Genomic DNA, 14,698 nt, shown 5'->3' with positions numbered 1-14,698 from the left:
CAGATCCATTTCTGGCTTTTTATTGGTTAACTGGAGTTGAGATTCATGGACCTTTCTGCTCAGGCTGGCTTCAAGCCACGATCCTCAGATCTCAGCTTCCTGTGTAGCTAGGATTATAGGTGTGAGACATTGGCACCAGCTCAGGCTTTTAGAACACACTTGGTTATCAAATTAGGAAAGGTATTTCCTGTGAGCAGCTTTTTACTGTTAACCCATATTTATTAGATACAGGCTATTTAAGTAGTACATAATCCAGAGGAGCAGTCTATCCCTTTGCAGATATGGTGTGTATACTAAAGCTGCTGCCGGCTTTTCTTCCTGATCACTTATTAAAGTTTTTCTGAGTTTTCATTTTGTCTTGATTCTCCAAAACAAAATCACAAGAGACAAACTTACATGTTTATTGTTGATCTTAATTTCAAACAGAAGAGGATGTGCTGTGTTTTTACATGAAAACCCTACTATGATCAAGTTGCAGCCCAGGGACTCTACCATTGTCCTCTGCAGGGAACTCTTCCAGGGAGATACCTGGGTGACATTCACCAGCATCCATCTATGTGATGTGCATGGCTGGCCACTAAGTTCCTGTATCAGCTTATATAGTTTTTCCTGTACACTGCAACATCTCTGTGGAAGCAGTTTTAGAACTGCTAAAGAACATTCAAGCAAATCATTGCCAGGTGCCAAGCTAATCACCAGAATAAAGCACTGGAAATACAAAGAGATGAAAGCCTGCTGCCTGTTGGAATGGCGCAGAAAGCCATTGTGGAGGACATGACATTGATGAAGAAATGGTTCAGAAACAAACTAGCATTCACTACAAATAAAGTTCTGTGCCACAGGTTCAAGTAGTCAGACTAGTCTAGCAGTGTCAAATTTCCATCAAAGAGAAAGTATCCATCATGTTGAAAGTCTGCGAGAGCCAGAAATTTAACAGTAGTACTTGTTGGTACTCCCTAAGAATCTTTATTTTGAAAGTGCTAGCAATTAAACCTGGCCTCTGACCTGCTAGCAAGCACTATCATATGTAGGCCATGCTACAGTCCTCTTTCTTTATAGTTTTTTAAAGTAATATAACAACTGGCCTTGAAGCACAATCCTCCAATCTCAGCCTTCCAAGGAGCTAGGATTACAGACAACCCCCACACCCAGCCCATGTATGGAGTTCTAAGAGCACTCCTGCCCCTTCCTCACACTTCCAGCATATCCTGATTTACAATGTACAACTGTTTTCTCTGTGTACATCCAGAGACAAATGCTTACCTTCTCTCCCACCTGTATAATCTTAGTGTTCATCTAGTTGCTTTGGGTGCTTTCACTTGTGCCTCAAATGAAAGTAATGACTGGGCCCTGCATCACACTAAAGATTGAGACTACAGGAACACCAGGAAGAAAACTCCAGATCTTTGGTCACCCTGGCTGGGCTCAAAAGGTGTATTTGTTTTCTAGGAATTAGGAATAGTGCTGAGCCATCCAAATAAACACTAAATAGGTACACTGTTGAGCAATGTGATGAAAAAGAAAATGTCACATAGGTAGCAGATCCCAGCTTGGAAGCTGATCCTAGTACTTACCTGTTGTATCTCCAGATGTGTTAAATAGTTATATTTGGGATTGTCCATAAAGTAGAATTACAATTTTAGCTTTATATAATTTAACCCTATTAACAGTATTAATACTGTACTTGTAATCTCATGTTCCTAGGATTGGTCTGTTCCCCACATGCTAGCTGTGCTGAGTTCTCATTTCGTTTTTGAAATGTGAGCCTCTCTGAACTGCAACACCTGGGTCAAGATTGGCGAGCTGATTGGACCTAGAAGGCAAACCTTGTTTTCCTAGTGGCAGAATGAAGCTGATCACAGAGAGAAGGGCAGATCCAGTCCCAGTTAGGTTTGCACATAGGCTCAATTGCATGTATGAGTGTGAGGAAAGGTGGTAAACAGCTGAAAGCACAAACAGGACTGTAGTGGTCATCAAATGTGCAGCGAGGAGGAACACAAAGTAAAAACAAAACATCTTGTTCATTCTTGGCTTTGAAGTACCTACACCAACTCCACATCAGCCACAATGTGAACAAAAATACTAGAAGCTTTTTTTCCCCCAAATGGCTGTTGAATTTATTTGCTTGATCAATAATAGTCTTGGCAAAAATTAGTTAACCAATGTTGAGACATTTGTAATAGTAATTTCAGAAATCCATGACACCCTGATAGAAATTAGAATTTACACAAACAAAACTGTCAATATTGCCAGCAAATATAAAATGAATATAATATGTCTGACAGGACAGCAAGAAGGCGTTTATACATTTATATTTGACACCTGACCATATTTTCAGTCACCATAATATCTTCTCTCCAGGTTTAAAAAAATAGTATGCTGATTTCTATAACAAAGCTTTTTCGTACAAAAATGAAATAATGGCCAACAAGTCACAACAGTGCAATAGGTAGAGGATAAAAAAAACTGCATCAAACAGGTGCTGAAAATAAATACTAACTAGGAGAAGAATAGAGCCCTCAGGTGGGATTTGACTTCATCACCTTACTGTGTGGGGCCCAGTAGGGGGATTATTTTCAGAGCCACAGGGTGCCACTCACCTGACAAAGGGCCGGCAAATAAAGCTGCCTAAGAGCTTAGTCTCTCAGAAGCCTTGGGGCAGCCATCTTGATCTGATGGACCAGAAAGGCAGGATGAATCACAGATATAATTACAAGGAGTCATTTTTCTTATTCTCAATCTTGCTAATTATTTGGGAATTCCTTGGTAGGTTCACTGAGATGATATGAATAATTTAAAACTTGTTTAAGAACAGATATATGGCTTATTCAGGCAAAGAGACAGGTACATTCTTGCCCAAGCAAGCAACTGAAGTCATTTGTGGATGTTTTAGGTCAGGGTGAAGATCTTCAACCCACCCCAGTATTTTCAGCCTTTGCTGATCCCTGGCAGTGAAAAATAGGGGCCTGCACTGTTGAGGTCGGCAGCAGGCTCCATGGGCAGCCTCTGTGCAACCAAACTAGGCCATTCTGGTGACTCAGGCTGATATACCATAGTTCAGAACTGTAAAAGGAAAGGGTGACAGGGCAAGGAAAGGGAATACCCAGCGAGAGCCATTTTGGCCAGTCAGAAAATATGAGGCAGCTCCCCACTGAACAATCTGCACCTAGGAGGTGTAAAAGGCACAAGCAAGAGTAGCCAGAGATCCTGCAGGGTGCAGGAGCTCACAGAGGTCCTGCAGGGTGGTAAGACAATGGGAATCCACAAGGCAGGCGCAGCAGTGACCTGGTTTGGTTACCTCCCACCCCTTGAGAAAGAAATCCTGATTCTGCTGTGATTGAAAAAAAAAAAAGCAAGACCGATTTTTGGTTTAAAAAGAAGCCACTCAAGGGTTAAAAGTTATTTTAACAAGGAAAATTAATTCTCAAGCTGACACTATCTGGAAAACTCATGTGTCCCCTACAAGCCCACAGAACCTCCAGAACCTGAGCCTGACAAGGAGAAGTCAGATGTGTGAAAGAGGAAGTCTCTGAGAAGAACCTTTACAGAATGTACAGCAGGAGAGCCGAGTGGACTCTTGGGATTACAGTAAAACGCACAGGGCCTTACAGTCTGAGGGTTTGTGGCTGTCCCACAGGCTTCTCAGATGGGCGTCTCCTTTCGGTCTTTGCTGGGTGAGGGCTTTGCCTGCTCCTTGCCCACCTTTGGCTGCTCTTTAACTGCTTTCACCTCGAGGATACCATCCTGCGGCAGCATGCCCACGCCACCTCGCCTCTCAGGCTCCTCGTCCTCCTGCATTTGTTGCTCAGACTTGGCTCGCTGCATCTGGAGCAGCCGGAGCTGCACTCGCAGCTCGATGATGGCCTCACGCTCCAAGTGAACAGCTTGGTTCAAGTGATTGTTCTTTATCTTGAGGAATGACAGAAAGGGCAGTTACCACTTAAGCAAGGAGGTCAGAGGACGATGACTCAGGGAAGACCATTCAGCAAGGATCCTACAGAAGAATCTAGTTCTGTTTTAGTCAGCCTAGCTTGTGAAATGGAAGACATGAACAAGAACAGAATATGCAAATGAGCTGCATCAGTGTACCTGACTATGGGTAAGAATATAAACTATACTCAGAGTTATCTAGAAAACAATGTATGAACCAAAAACAATTACTTTAATAAATATTCTAGGGATTTCAAACAATAAATATTCTAGTGTTTGAAATCCCTTTTTAAGAAACTGGCTTCTGAAAAGCCATTAAGGAGAATATAAAGGTATTTTTAGTAGCAATTTAGAGAGGGAGAAATAAGAACAAAGCCTAGATTTCTCTTAAGAACAAAATCTTATTAAATGTGAAATGTGCCAGTCAATACATAGAAAACTATAACCAATTATCTTCTAAATTATTTATACACATTCAGCAAAGCTTGAGTAATGCAAAACAGTTACCAATCCCCAGCAGCCTCCATTTCTGTGCCACACCGTCCCCATTCAGCACTGTCCATGCACTCACTCTGACTAAATGAGGCTGTATGCTACTGGGTAAACACACAAGTGCTGAGTTCCATTTGTGTTCCTCCCCTTTTAACTTCATTTGTGCTCCTCCTCTTTAATTTCTTCCCCTTCCTACTAAGAAAAGGGCAAACTTAGAGCAGCTACTTAGGACCTCAAGTGGAAAAAGCCTGTGTGGAAGATGACAGGCTTGGAGTGTCTAACAAACTACTACACTAATCTTGTTATTATATCAGCCCAACCTTTACCTACACTCCAGGTACTCTAATTCTTGATTTTGTTTTCCTTAGGATTATAATATGCTCTGTAAGGCATAATTAAAGCAAATTAAGATGCCAGTGTGATGCCTTCTAAAACACAGAGACCCAGCAACCCACAAGTTACCCTTGCACACACTTCCCCACAACACATTTCTACTGTGGAGAGTACCTCAACTCTGGGACCCAGGGGTAAACCTCTCTACTCTGAAGCCAGTCTACAAATAGGACTTCAGGGATAGAGCTTAACGTGCAATTCTAGTTCTTATTCCAGTATAGCTCTACTGTGCTCCAGTAACTATATAAACTTAAATAGGGAAGCAAAGCTGCCTGTTTCCTTTTCATGAAGAAAATGTATTTTCCTCTCATCCCAAGGGCAAAACATCTGGAATTCTCTTGCCTTCTTATATGATGTCCTAGTTTCCTAGGGCTTTATATCTTACTGCTTTATGGGTTAAAAGGACAAAATATTGGCCTTTACTTCACCCATAGCAGACTTTCCTTCCACTAGGATTTTTTTTCTGAGAATCTTCTCTGGAAGTAAACACTAGATCATGTAAAAGTGCTTAAAACGGTGGTTGGTTAAGACTTGCCTTTCCAAAGGTTTAGAAGAAAAAGATCTGTGTGGCACACTAAAGTCAGGAAAAGCCACCAACCTTCAGACAGCCTGAGAACACACGTCATGTCATCTGCTCAGCAGTCTCGGGTGAGCCATGCCCCTAAATTCTTCTCTACCAGCCTCTCAGCTAGTAACCAAGAAAACTCCTCCAAGGGGAAACAGGGTCTCAACAGCATTTTAGAAATTTCTATGATGTCTGGCTATCTTCCCCAAACTCACTTCCAGCTCTTCATTCTGTCTCTGCAAGTCTTCCAGAATGATCTGCAGCTCCTCCTCATCCTCACTCTCACTCTCACTCTCAGAGGAGTACTCCTCGGTTTCACTTCGGCCGTGCTGCTGGCGACTGTGAGGGAGATGAAGGGATTTTACGTTCAAGACTGACCAGTGTCCATGAATTTACCTAATACAATGCCTTCCTAACATGTGATAAAGAAACAATTTTGAAGCCCAATTTTTACACAGGCAACTCAGAGCCAAAACCATATTTAAGTAAGCATTGTTGAAAACTTTAAAACTCAAGGCTTGGCTGGGAAGGTGGCTTAGTGGTAGAGTACATGCATGAAGCCCTGGGTTTGATTCCTCAGCACCACATAAGCAGAAAAAGCCAGAAGTGACACTGTGGCTCAAGTGGTAGAGTGCTAGCTTTGAGCTGAAGAGCTGAGGGACAGCACCCAGGCCCAAACCAACCAAAAAAACCACCACCAACAACAACAAACCCTCAAAGCTTTCCTTTACCTCTGTATCTCAGCAATCTCAGCTCTGAGGCGTTCAATCTCTTCCTTTTCTGAGGCAATTTGCCGACGCAGAAACTGCTCCATAGCCAAGAGCTCCTCCTGTTCAGTCAGGATCTCATTCTCCTAAAATGATAATCACTAGTGAACATCTTCTGAGATAATAGTCTAGTAAAGCCACTGTAGTTTTGTAAATGTTCCCCTGAATTCTTCAGTCTCACTTACTAAACGAATTACATACTGCCCAACCAAAAAGTTAGTTTCCTCAGTGTCAAGAAAAGGCTTCTTCTTCCAGCCCAGGCAGGAAAGTCCGTGAGACTCTTATCTCCAATAAACCAGTAGAAAAGTGGAAGTGGCGCTGTGGCTCAAGCGGTAGCGTGCTCGCCTTGAGCTAAAGAGCTGAGGGACGATGCCCCAGGCCCAGAATTCAAGCCCCACGACTGACAAAAAAAAAAAAAGGCTTCTTTGAGAAAAGCTATACTAAGTTATTTTGAGAAAAAAACAAAACTACACTTTCAGCAATAAAAAGCCCCGTGATGCTGGGCGCTGGTGGCTCATGTCTGTAATCCTAGCTACTCAGGAGGCTGAGATATGAAAATCGCCGTTAAAAGCCAGCCCGGGCAGGAAAGTCCGTGAGACTCTTATCTCCAAAAAACCACTAGAAAACCAGAAGTGGTGCTGTGGCTCAAACGGTAGTGTGCTCACCTTGAGCTGAAGAACGAAAGGACAGTGCCCAAACCCAGAGTTCAAGCCCCATGACCGACCAAAAAAAAAAAAAAAAAAGTCCTGTGAGGGTTCCAACACAGAACAAACCCAGAGTTAAGCGATGATTAACCCTGCTTTGACTTCCTGTCTCTTAGGCAAGTGATAGTCAATCAGGGACAGTCTTTGACAGTGTCAGTAGAAAAGGAGGACCCAGGAGATTTGTGACTGGTGTGTCAAGTTTAAGGAACAAAGGTTACAGAAATCTTTTCTCTATACCACAAGTCACTATCCTCCTCCACCAAAGTCCCCCAAGATAAAATTAAATATTCTGCTTTAACAAAGTATCCATTTCTAGTCACCAGTCTAAAGAATGGGGGGAAAAAATCACTATCTGCACAAGATCCAGACAGTTTCTCCAACCTAGAGAAAAGAAGCAGACAAATCCTGGGGAGCAACCAAACCTGTGGCAACTGAAACTTGGCTAAAGAAAAAAAAGGACAAAAATCTTCTGCATGTCTTTCAAACAGGTATTATGGGAACAATACATGGTCAATTTGAAAGCCACCAGGATCACATTCCAATGAACACTGGAAAGCTCCCAGAGATGAGATCCCCAGTGCTTCCTAAGGGTTTATAGACATGCAGGTATTCTTCCTTTGCCTCAGCATATCTATAAAGCTAATGTTCCAAGAAATACTAGGTTAGAAAACCCTGGAAAGACACAATCTGAAACTCTTTTCTCAGAGGACGTTATATCCCTTCTAGGCGAAACAATGCACTTTTCACAAGTGCCAAAAATAAATAAAAATAAGTTGAAACCCACAGTGCTTTAGTGAGCCACATACAGAAGTTTCTGGAAGTCTAAACAGACTGCTGTCAAAGTCTAGAACTTCATTCCTTCCAGTTTTAACTCTGGGAATTCCCAGAACTGAGGAAGGCTAACTTGAGAAATTCAGAAAGGAGATGAGCTCAACTTCAGCTCAATGCCTAGAATACAGAAGGCTCTCAAAAGATATTTATTCCATCAAGGAAAGAATAAGACAACCTGCCTCCAACAATTTCACTGCAAAGAATATAACCAAAATGTCTAAAGTATTATTAGCAAAAACTGTCAGTTGTAATCTGTATCCTTATACATTAAGAATCCCAAGTTTTGAGAAATTAGAAATGTGCCTAAATTATTTATTGAAATCATTGATATAGAACAATTTCCATTGACCTATGAGTCAGGGAAAATACTTATAGAGTTAGATGTAGATTAATGAGATAAATTAAGTACTTAGAACAAAGCCTCCTTAGGGAAAACTGCTCAACAGCTTCTTTCTCCATGGCTTAGGAATCACTTTATATTTTGGTTAAAAGGTTCTGTGACTCAGCTCTATTTTTAAATGACCATTAAGAGACTTGCAAAATAAAGAGTTCAGCCTACCTGGGCAAGGAGAATATTAATCACTTCTTCATTTTCGTTCATTTCTTCTTTGGAAACATCCTCTTTTGAAAGACTGGCTATTTCCTGTGCAATCTTGGTTTCGCACTCCTATGAAGAAACAGGAATGAAGGAGAATTCAGAGCTTACATGTAATATACACTCAATAGTTTCACACACTATAAAGCTACAAGTTTCCTAGAACTGAAAACAAGTCAGGTGGGCCAGCAAGATAGACGAGCTAACTGGGCTTGGAGAGTAACAGCAGTTTGTGATGGTACTATGAATATGTTTGCTTCTGGTTAACATGTTTACATTTCTGGAAGCTTTCAACAAAAGTTACCATATTTGATACTTTGTTTGGAGCAGTGGGGATATCAATTCTAAGTTCATTATTTAGTTTTGACAAATGCAGTCAACTACTACCACCAACATGCTATGGAAAATCCCATCACCTCAGAGTCCCCCTTGGGTTCCTCTATCATCTGCTGGCCTCTGGCAACCATCAATCTGCTTTGCATTGCTACAATTTTTCCCTCTCTCAAGTTTCTATAAACAGAATCAATTAGTAATTGTTCTCTGGATTCTTTACTTGGCACAGTGTTTTAAGATGCAGCTATCTCTTGTGTATGTATCAGTAGTTTCCGAATGATGTATCATAGTTTGAATGTACTACATTTTATCAACTCTGCAGCTAAAGAACTTTTAGATTGTAACAACTTTCAGCTATTATAACTAGAGTTGATATAAGTATTTCTTTTAGTATTTTGTACATTGTACAGATCTTATAAATAATAGAACTGCAAGATCATATGATAACTAACTTTATACTTAATTTTATATTTAACTTTATAGGAAAATGACAAATTGATATTGTGGCTTTTCTTATTTTCAGTCTGTTAATATGAATTAACTAGAATTTTTGAGATTTAAACAAATTATCAAGAATACTATATATTTGGTTGGGCATGATTCTAGACCCAAGCCTAAAATCCTAGCACCTTGGGAGGTAGAGACTGGAGGATTAGACCAAAAGTCTGGGAGAATACATCTTGACAGGTCAGTGGATATAATGGCATACGCTTTTCATCCTAGCAACACAAAGAAGCACAAACAGGAGAATCACAGACCACACTGGCCTGGGTATAAAGTAAGACCCTAGCATAATAGTATTTCTGCTTTTAGTCATTTATCCCTCAAAGGGAGAATCATGATGAAACTGGGGGCGGCGGGGGGGGGGGGGGTGCTGGACATTTAGCTCAGTGGAAAACTACATGCCTAGCATGCACAAAGTCCAGGGAGGGAAGAGGGGAGAGAGGGGGGAGGGGAGAGTGAATAAAGAAAGAGTTGGAAACAGAAGAAAGGGTGAGGGAAATGGAAGAAAAGAGGAAAGAAAGGAGAGAACAAAAGAAGGAAGAAAGGGGGCTAGGAAGGTGGCTGGTAGAGTGATTGCCTTGCATGCATGAGGCCCTGGGTTCGATTCCTCAGCACCTCATAAGCAGAAAAAGCCAGAAGTGGTGCTGTGGCTCAAGTGGTACATCAGTAGCCTTGAGCTGAAGAGCTGAGAGGCTGAGAGACAGCACCCAGGCCCAGAGTTCACACCCCACAACTGACAAAAAAAAAAAAAAAGGAAGGAAGGGAAGAAGGAAAGGAAAGAAAAGGAAAAGAAGGAAGGAAGGAAGGAAGGAAGGAAGGAAGGAAGGAAGGAAGGAAGGAAGGAAGGAAGGAAGGAAGGGGGAGAGAGGGAAGGAGAAAGGGAAGGAGGGAGGGGGAAGGAGGCAGGAAGGCAGGGAGGCAGGAAGGCAGGGAGGGAAGAAGGGAGGGAAGGAGGGAGGGCTTATAAAAAAGGCAATAGATCCTTTTTTGTACTAGCTGTGGTTGATATACCATGATTCCTTTATGGAAGAGCAAAGCAGAAGAAAACTGAAGGTTAAACCTCCAGTAGTACAGTCCCAGGTCAAGAATCTGTTCATTTAAAGGCTGATAGGCAATACCATATAATTAGCAATTACAGTCTTCCCTTGAAACCTGTGAAGTCAATCACTAAGACCTATTCCAGGTTGATACATGAAGGGAATAATCATACAACAAAAGTACAGCTGTAGGAAACAAAAGACCAGCACTCTAGATTACTGAAATAAATAAGAAAGCCATAGGAAACAAAAGATAGACAATCTAGGGGGCTGGAGAAAAGGAAGAAAAACATGTAAAGGGTTTCAATTAGCCTGCATGTCCTAGAGTATGGTATGAAATCTCAAGGCTATGGATCCATCTGACACACTGAGCCTCCACAGACTCAAATCTCACCTTGAAGCAAAGGAAGAATGATTTTGTCTTAAATATAATCATGAAAGTAACCTACTTTGGGGGCTGGGAAGGTGGCTCAGTGGTAGAGCGCTTGCCTTGCATGCCTGAGGCCCTGGGTTCAATTCCTCAGCACCACATAAGCAAAAAGAAAAAAGCCGGAAGTGGAGCTGTGGCTCAAGTGGTAGAGTGCTAGCCTTGAGCTGAAGACCTGAGGGACAACACCCAGGCCCAGAGTTCAAGCCCTACGACTGGACCCCCCCCCCCCCAAAAAAAAAAAGTAACCTACTTTTGTTCTTCAAGTCCATGAAGTGCTGGCTGGCTGTTCTTTGAATGTGCTATTTGTATTCTATGATTCACTCTGCACATGGATTCTAAGAGTCTAGAGAAGTAAGACTGCAGCTTTAGTATCGCTGGGAATTTGACAGTCCAGAACTAAACTAGCAAAAGGTCAAAAGTCTGATTTGGGTTTTCCAGATGCTTCAACAGTTGAATATCATTTTTTCTTCTTGAGCTTTGAGGACTTTTCAAAGTGCTTATCACTGCTGAGCCACCGTGGCTCAGGCCTGTAATCCTAGCTACTCAAGGAGGCTGAGATCTGAGGATCACGGTTCAAAGCCAGCCCAGGCAGGAAAGTCCATGAGACTCCTATCTCCAATAAACCACTAGAAAACTGGAAGTGGCACTGTGGTTCAAGTGGTAGAGCGCTCACCTTGAGCTGAAGAGGGCAGGGACAAAGTGCTTATCACTGCATTTCCATAGAGCTGACTCATTCCAAGCTCTAATGTCCCTGCAGTCTGAAGATGTCTTACTAAACAGACTACTTCTATTCCTTAGAAAGCTCTGTCTACAAAGCTGGCTAACAGTGGTTAATGCTTATAATCCTAGCTATTCAAGAAGGCTGACATACAAGGACTGAGGCTAGAAACTAGCAGGAAAGCCCATGAGACTCTCATCTCCAATTAACCAGCAAAAAAAAGTTGGAAGTAAAGCTGTGAATCAAGTGGTAGAGTATTATTAGCCTTGAGCAAAACATCTCAGGTTCAGCACTCAGGCCCAGTTCAAGTCCTAAGACTGGCACAAAAAATGAAGGAAAAAAGAAAAGAAAGTTCTTTCTACAGATATACTCACTCATATGACAAAACATCTTGTAGTAAAATTATGTTTTTAATTAAAAAACATTAGATCTGCCCAGGAGAACAGCCCCCTTCCTGCCTCCCCACCCTTCCTGAAGGAAAGCATGTGGCCTTATATAATCATCTGCCTGAAACCAGTAATCACCACTAATTGTCAATCACTGGACTGTGAGTCAGCAAAAGGACCCCAGGCTCTGAGGTCATTTCTGCATCCACTGAGGCCATACCTTGTTGCCTTTCCCTATATAATCTCTCTCTGCCATTAGTTTTCTCTTTGCACACCTACACCTGGTACAGGCAGGCAGTATGGTTCTCCCAATTAAACTCATTTCTGCCTGAACCATGTGGCAGTCTCCTTTCAGTAATCCTTTAACAAAAACTTTCCAAGTTAAATGAAACTTCACTCATACCATTTGAAGTATCTATAATTCAGAGCAAAACCAAGTGCCAGTAACTCATGACTATAATGCTATCTTCTCATAAGGCTGAGATCTTAGCATCACAGCTGAAAGCTGAGGATCACAATTGAGAGCCAGCCCTGGCAGACACATTCTCAAAACTCTCATCACCAATACCAATTATCTAGCAAAGAGTTGGAATTGAATGCATGACCCAAGTGGTAGAGTATGTCCCATATTAACATCAAAAATACATACATACATATATAAATATTAAAAACCAAGAGCAAGGAAAACAGTAAATAAGCCTCCCTTCAAGAAATATGTACATATTATCTTTTGAAAAAAAATAACAAGCCCAGCACCAGTGGCTCAGACTAATCCTAGCTACTCAGGAGGCTGCGATCTGAGGATCAAGGTTCAAAGCCAGCCCAGGCAGGAAGTCTGTGAGACTCTTATCTCCAATTAACCACTAGAAAACCGGAAGTAGTTCTGTGGCTCAAGTGGTAGAGTGTTTGCCTTGCGCTTAAGAGCTGAAGAGCACAAGCCCAGAGTTCAAGCCCCACAACAACAACAACAAACAACCACGACTACCAAAAAAAAGAATAACAAGCCAAGCACTAGTGGTGATGCTTTTAATTCTAGCTACTCGGGAAGTTGAGATTTCAATGGCTGAAGTTTGAGGCTAGTCTGGGCAGAAAAGTTTGTCAGATAGCTGTACTATGGCCTGAGAGGATTGAGGATCCAAGATAGCCTGGGTAGAAAAGTCCACAGGACTCCATCTCAATGGAAAAGAAATTGGGTATGGTGGATAGAACTTGTCACCACTGCTACAAAGGGAAGCCTAGAATAGGTGGACTGTAGTGCAGGGACAAACCCAGGAAGAAAATGAGACATTTCAAAAATAACTAGCGCAAAAAAAGGACTGGAAGTATGGCTCAGTGGTAGAGTGCCGGCCTAACAAACTTGATGCCCTAAGTTCCCACCCCAGAATTACCCCTTCAAACAACAACAACAATCCTTCTAATAGTATACAAAAGACTCAAGTACATTCTTACATGATCTGCCAAAATAATAAATAAACTCACTTGTCTTTTGGCTTCTCTCAATTTTCTTTTGAGGGCTGTCAAAATTCTTTGTACTTCCCATAATCTTTCTTCTTTAGATAAATCCTTTATCCCACCCTGCAGGTCTCGATGTAAACAATTCAAAAGAAACTCCTAGGAACAACAGTGCACACGGAGTAGTATCACACATCTTACTATCTAAAATGACACATGTAATTTCCAAAGGTATAGAAACAAGTATTTTTCAATTATCACAGAAATGAAGTAAGAGTATAATATTTTTTTCAAGAATACCACTAAAAACAATTTGTTTCACCTGGGAATTAAGGTCTCATTTAATAATAGTTAATTTATATCTTTTACACTGTCCCTCTCTCAGTTATCATAAGAAATGGGAGCTTAAAGCAAAGAAGCAGGGATTTGATAATATGCATGCAAACAATCTAATTTCTTAGATTCCTTTTTCAATTTCACATACACATACAAATGGCAGTATTGTTAAAATAATATGGTAAAAAAAAAAACCCTCAAAATTTGGACTAAATCTTGGAAGTATAGTCTGATAATCATATTCTTAAATTTCATTTTGAGACCTTTCCATATACACAGTGGCACTCCAAGGACTCGGAGGGAGCTCAGAGCACCTGCAGGCATAAAGCTGGCTGAGACAGAGCTCAATTCCAACAACAAAGGCCTCCTAGGCACAGCTTGGTACAGAGTAAATTATGTAACTTCCCTAATTTCCAGCATCTTATCTGTAAAATATGGATATTAACAACAACTTTGTCTATATAGGCAAACATTTTTGAACTAGATTTGGTCCTTTTATTTTAAGGTATTATCTCACTAGGGAATTGTTCACAGTCAAGAGGATCCATTTTAAAATGAGGATACCAAAGCTGAAAGAGGTGAAGAAAATTGCCTTCAATTAGTATATTAAGAAAGAACGAAGTAGGAATTCAAAGCCAGTCTTTTGATTTAAACCCTACTTTATTTTGAATATTTGACTTATTTGGCATGAATCAATACCAGCTGAAAATGTCTGGGTTCCATGAAAAATATGCCCTAAACAGATCCAGCCATATAAGAAGTGTTAGCAAGACAAGAGTTAATCTTCTTGGCTTCACAGTGGCCAAAGTAGGAGCAAGGGAGAGTTAGGCTCATACCTGTCTTCTGATTTCCTCCTTGATTCCAGCCTGGGTCTCCGGTAATGTGGGCATGGTGGCCATGTTGGACCAGCGCAGAGGTCTTGTTACTGGCTTTAATACCACATTTCCAAAGAGCTCTTGTGCATGTGTGAAAAGCACATACAGAACACGATTGCTGATCTAGAGGAAAATAAATGTTTGCAGGAAAACAATTAAAATTATTTTATTTCTTAAAAGGAAATGTAATGGGGGGGTGCTGAAATTAATTGCAATACAGTATAATCTTTCCCCTATAACTGATATAAACCAACAAAAAAAAGTCTTTAGTGTCTATCATCCTTCAATCCTGGACACATGAAAGAAAATTCTCCATAGGAGTATCAAAACAGACTTTGCTAATTACTGTT

General features: G+C 41.1%; 1 protein-coding gene across 1 annotated transcript in view; it reads right to left on the bottom strand.

The window, feature by feature from the left end:
• Positions 1-387: 387 nt before the first annotated feature.
• The window catches only part of Ralbp1 (ralA binding protein 1), a 44,321-nt gene continuing 30,010 nt past the window's right edge, over positions 388-14,698 (bottom strand). Inside the window, exons 5-10 of the mRNA XM_042683657.1 lie at positions 14,310-14,471; positions 13,165-13,296; positions 8,242-8,349; positions 6,112-6,233; positions 5,596-5,719; positions 388-3,909 (exon numbers count right to left, since the gene is read on the bottom strand). Of these exons, the coding sequence (XP_042539591.1) occupies positions 3,643-3,909; positions 5,596-5,719; positions 6,112-6,233; positions 8,242-8,349; positions 13,165-13,296; positions 14,310-14,471 (915 nt within the window). The 3' untranslated portion in view covers positions 388-3,642. The remainder of the gene's footprint in view (positions 3,910-5,595; positions 5,720-6,111; positions 6,234-8,241; positions 8,350-13,164; positions 13,297-14,309; positions 14,472-14,698) is intronic.

This window comes from Dipodomys spectabilis, unplaced genomic scaffold (genome assembly GCF_019054845.1).
Source record: "Dipodomys spectabilis isolate Male_0828 unplaced genomic scaffold, ASM1905484v1 ptg000083l, whole genome shotgun sequence".
Lineage (NCBI taxonomy): Eukaryota > Metazoa > Chordata > Mammalia > Rodentia > Heteromyidae > Dipodomys > Dipodomys spectabilis.
This window is presented reverse-complemented; position numbering and strand designations above follow the sequence as displayed.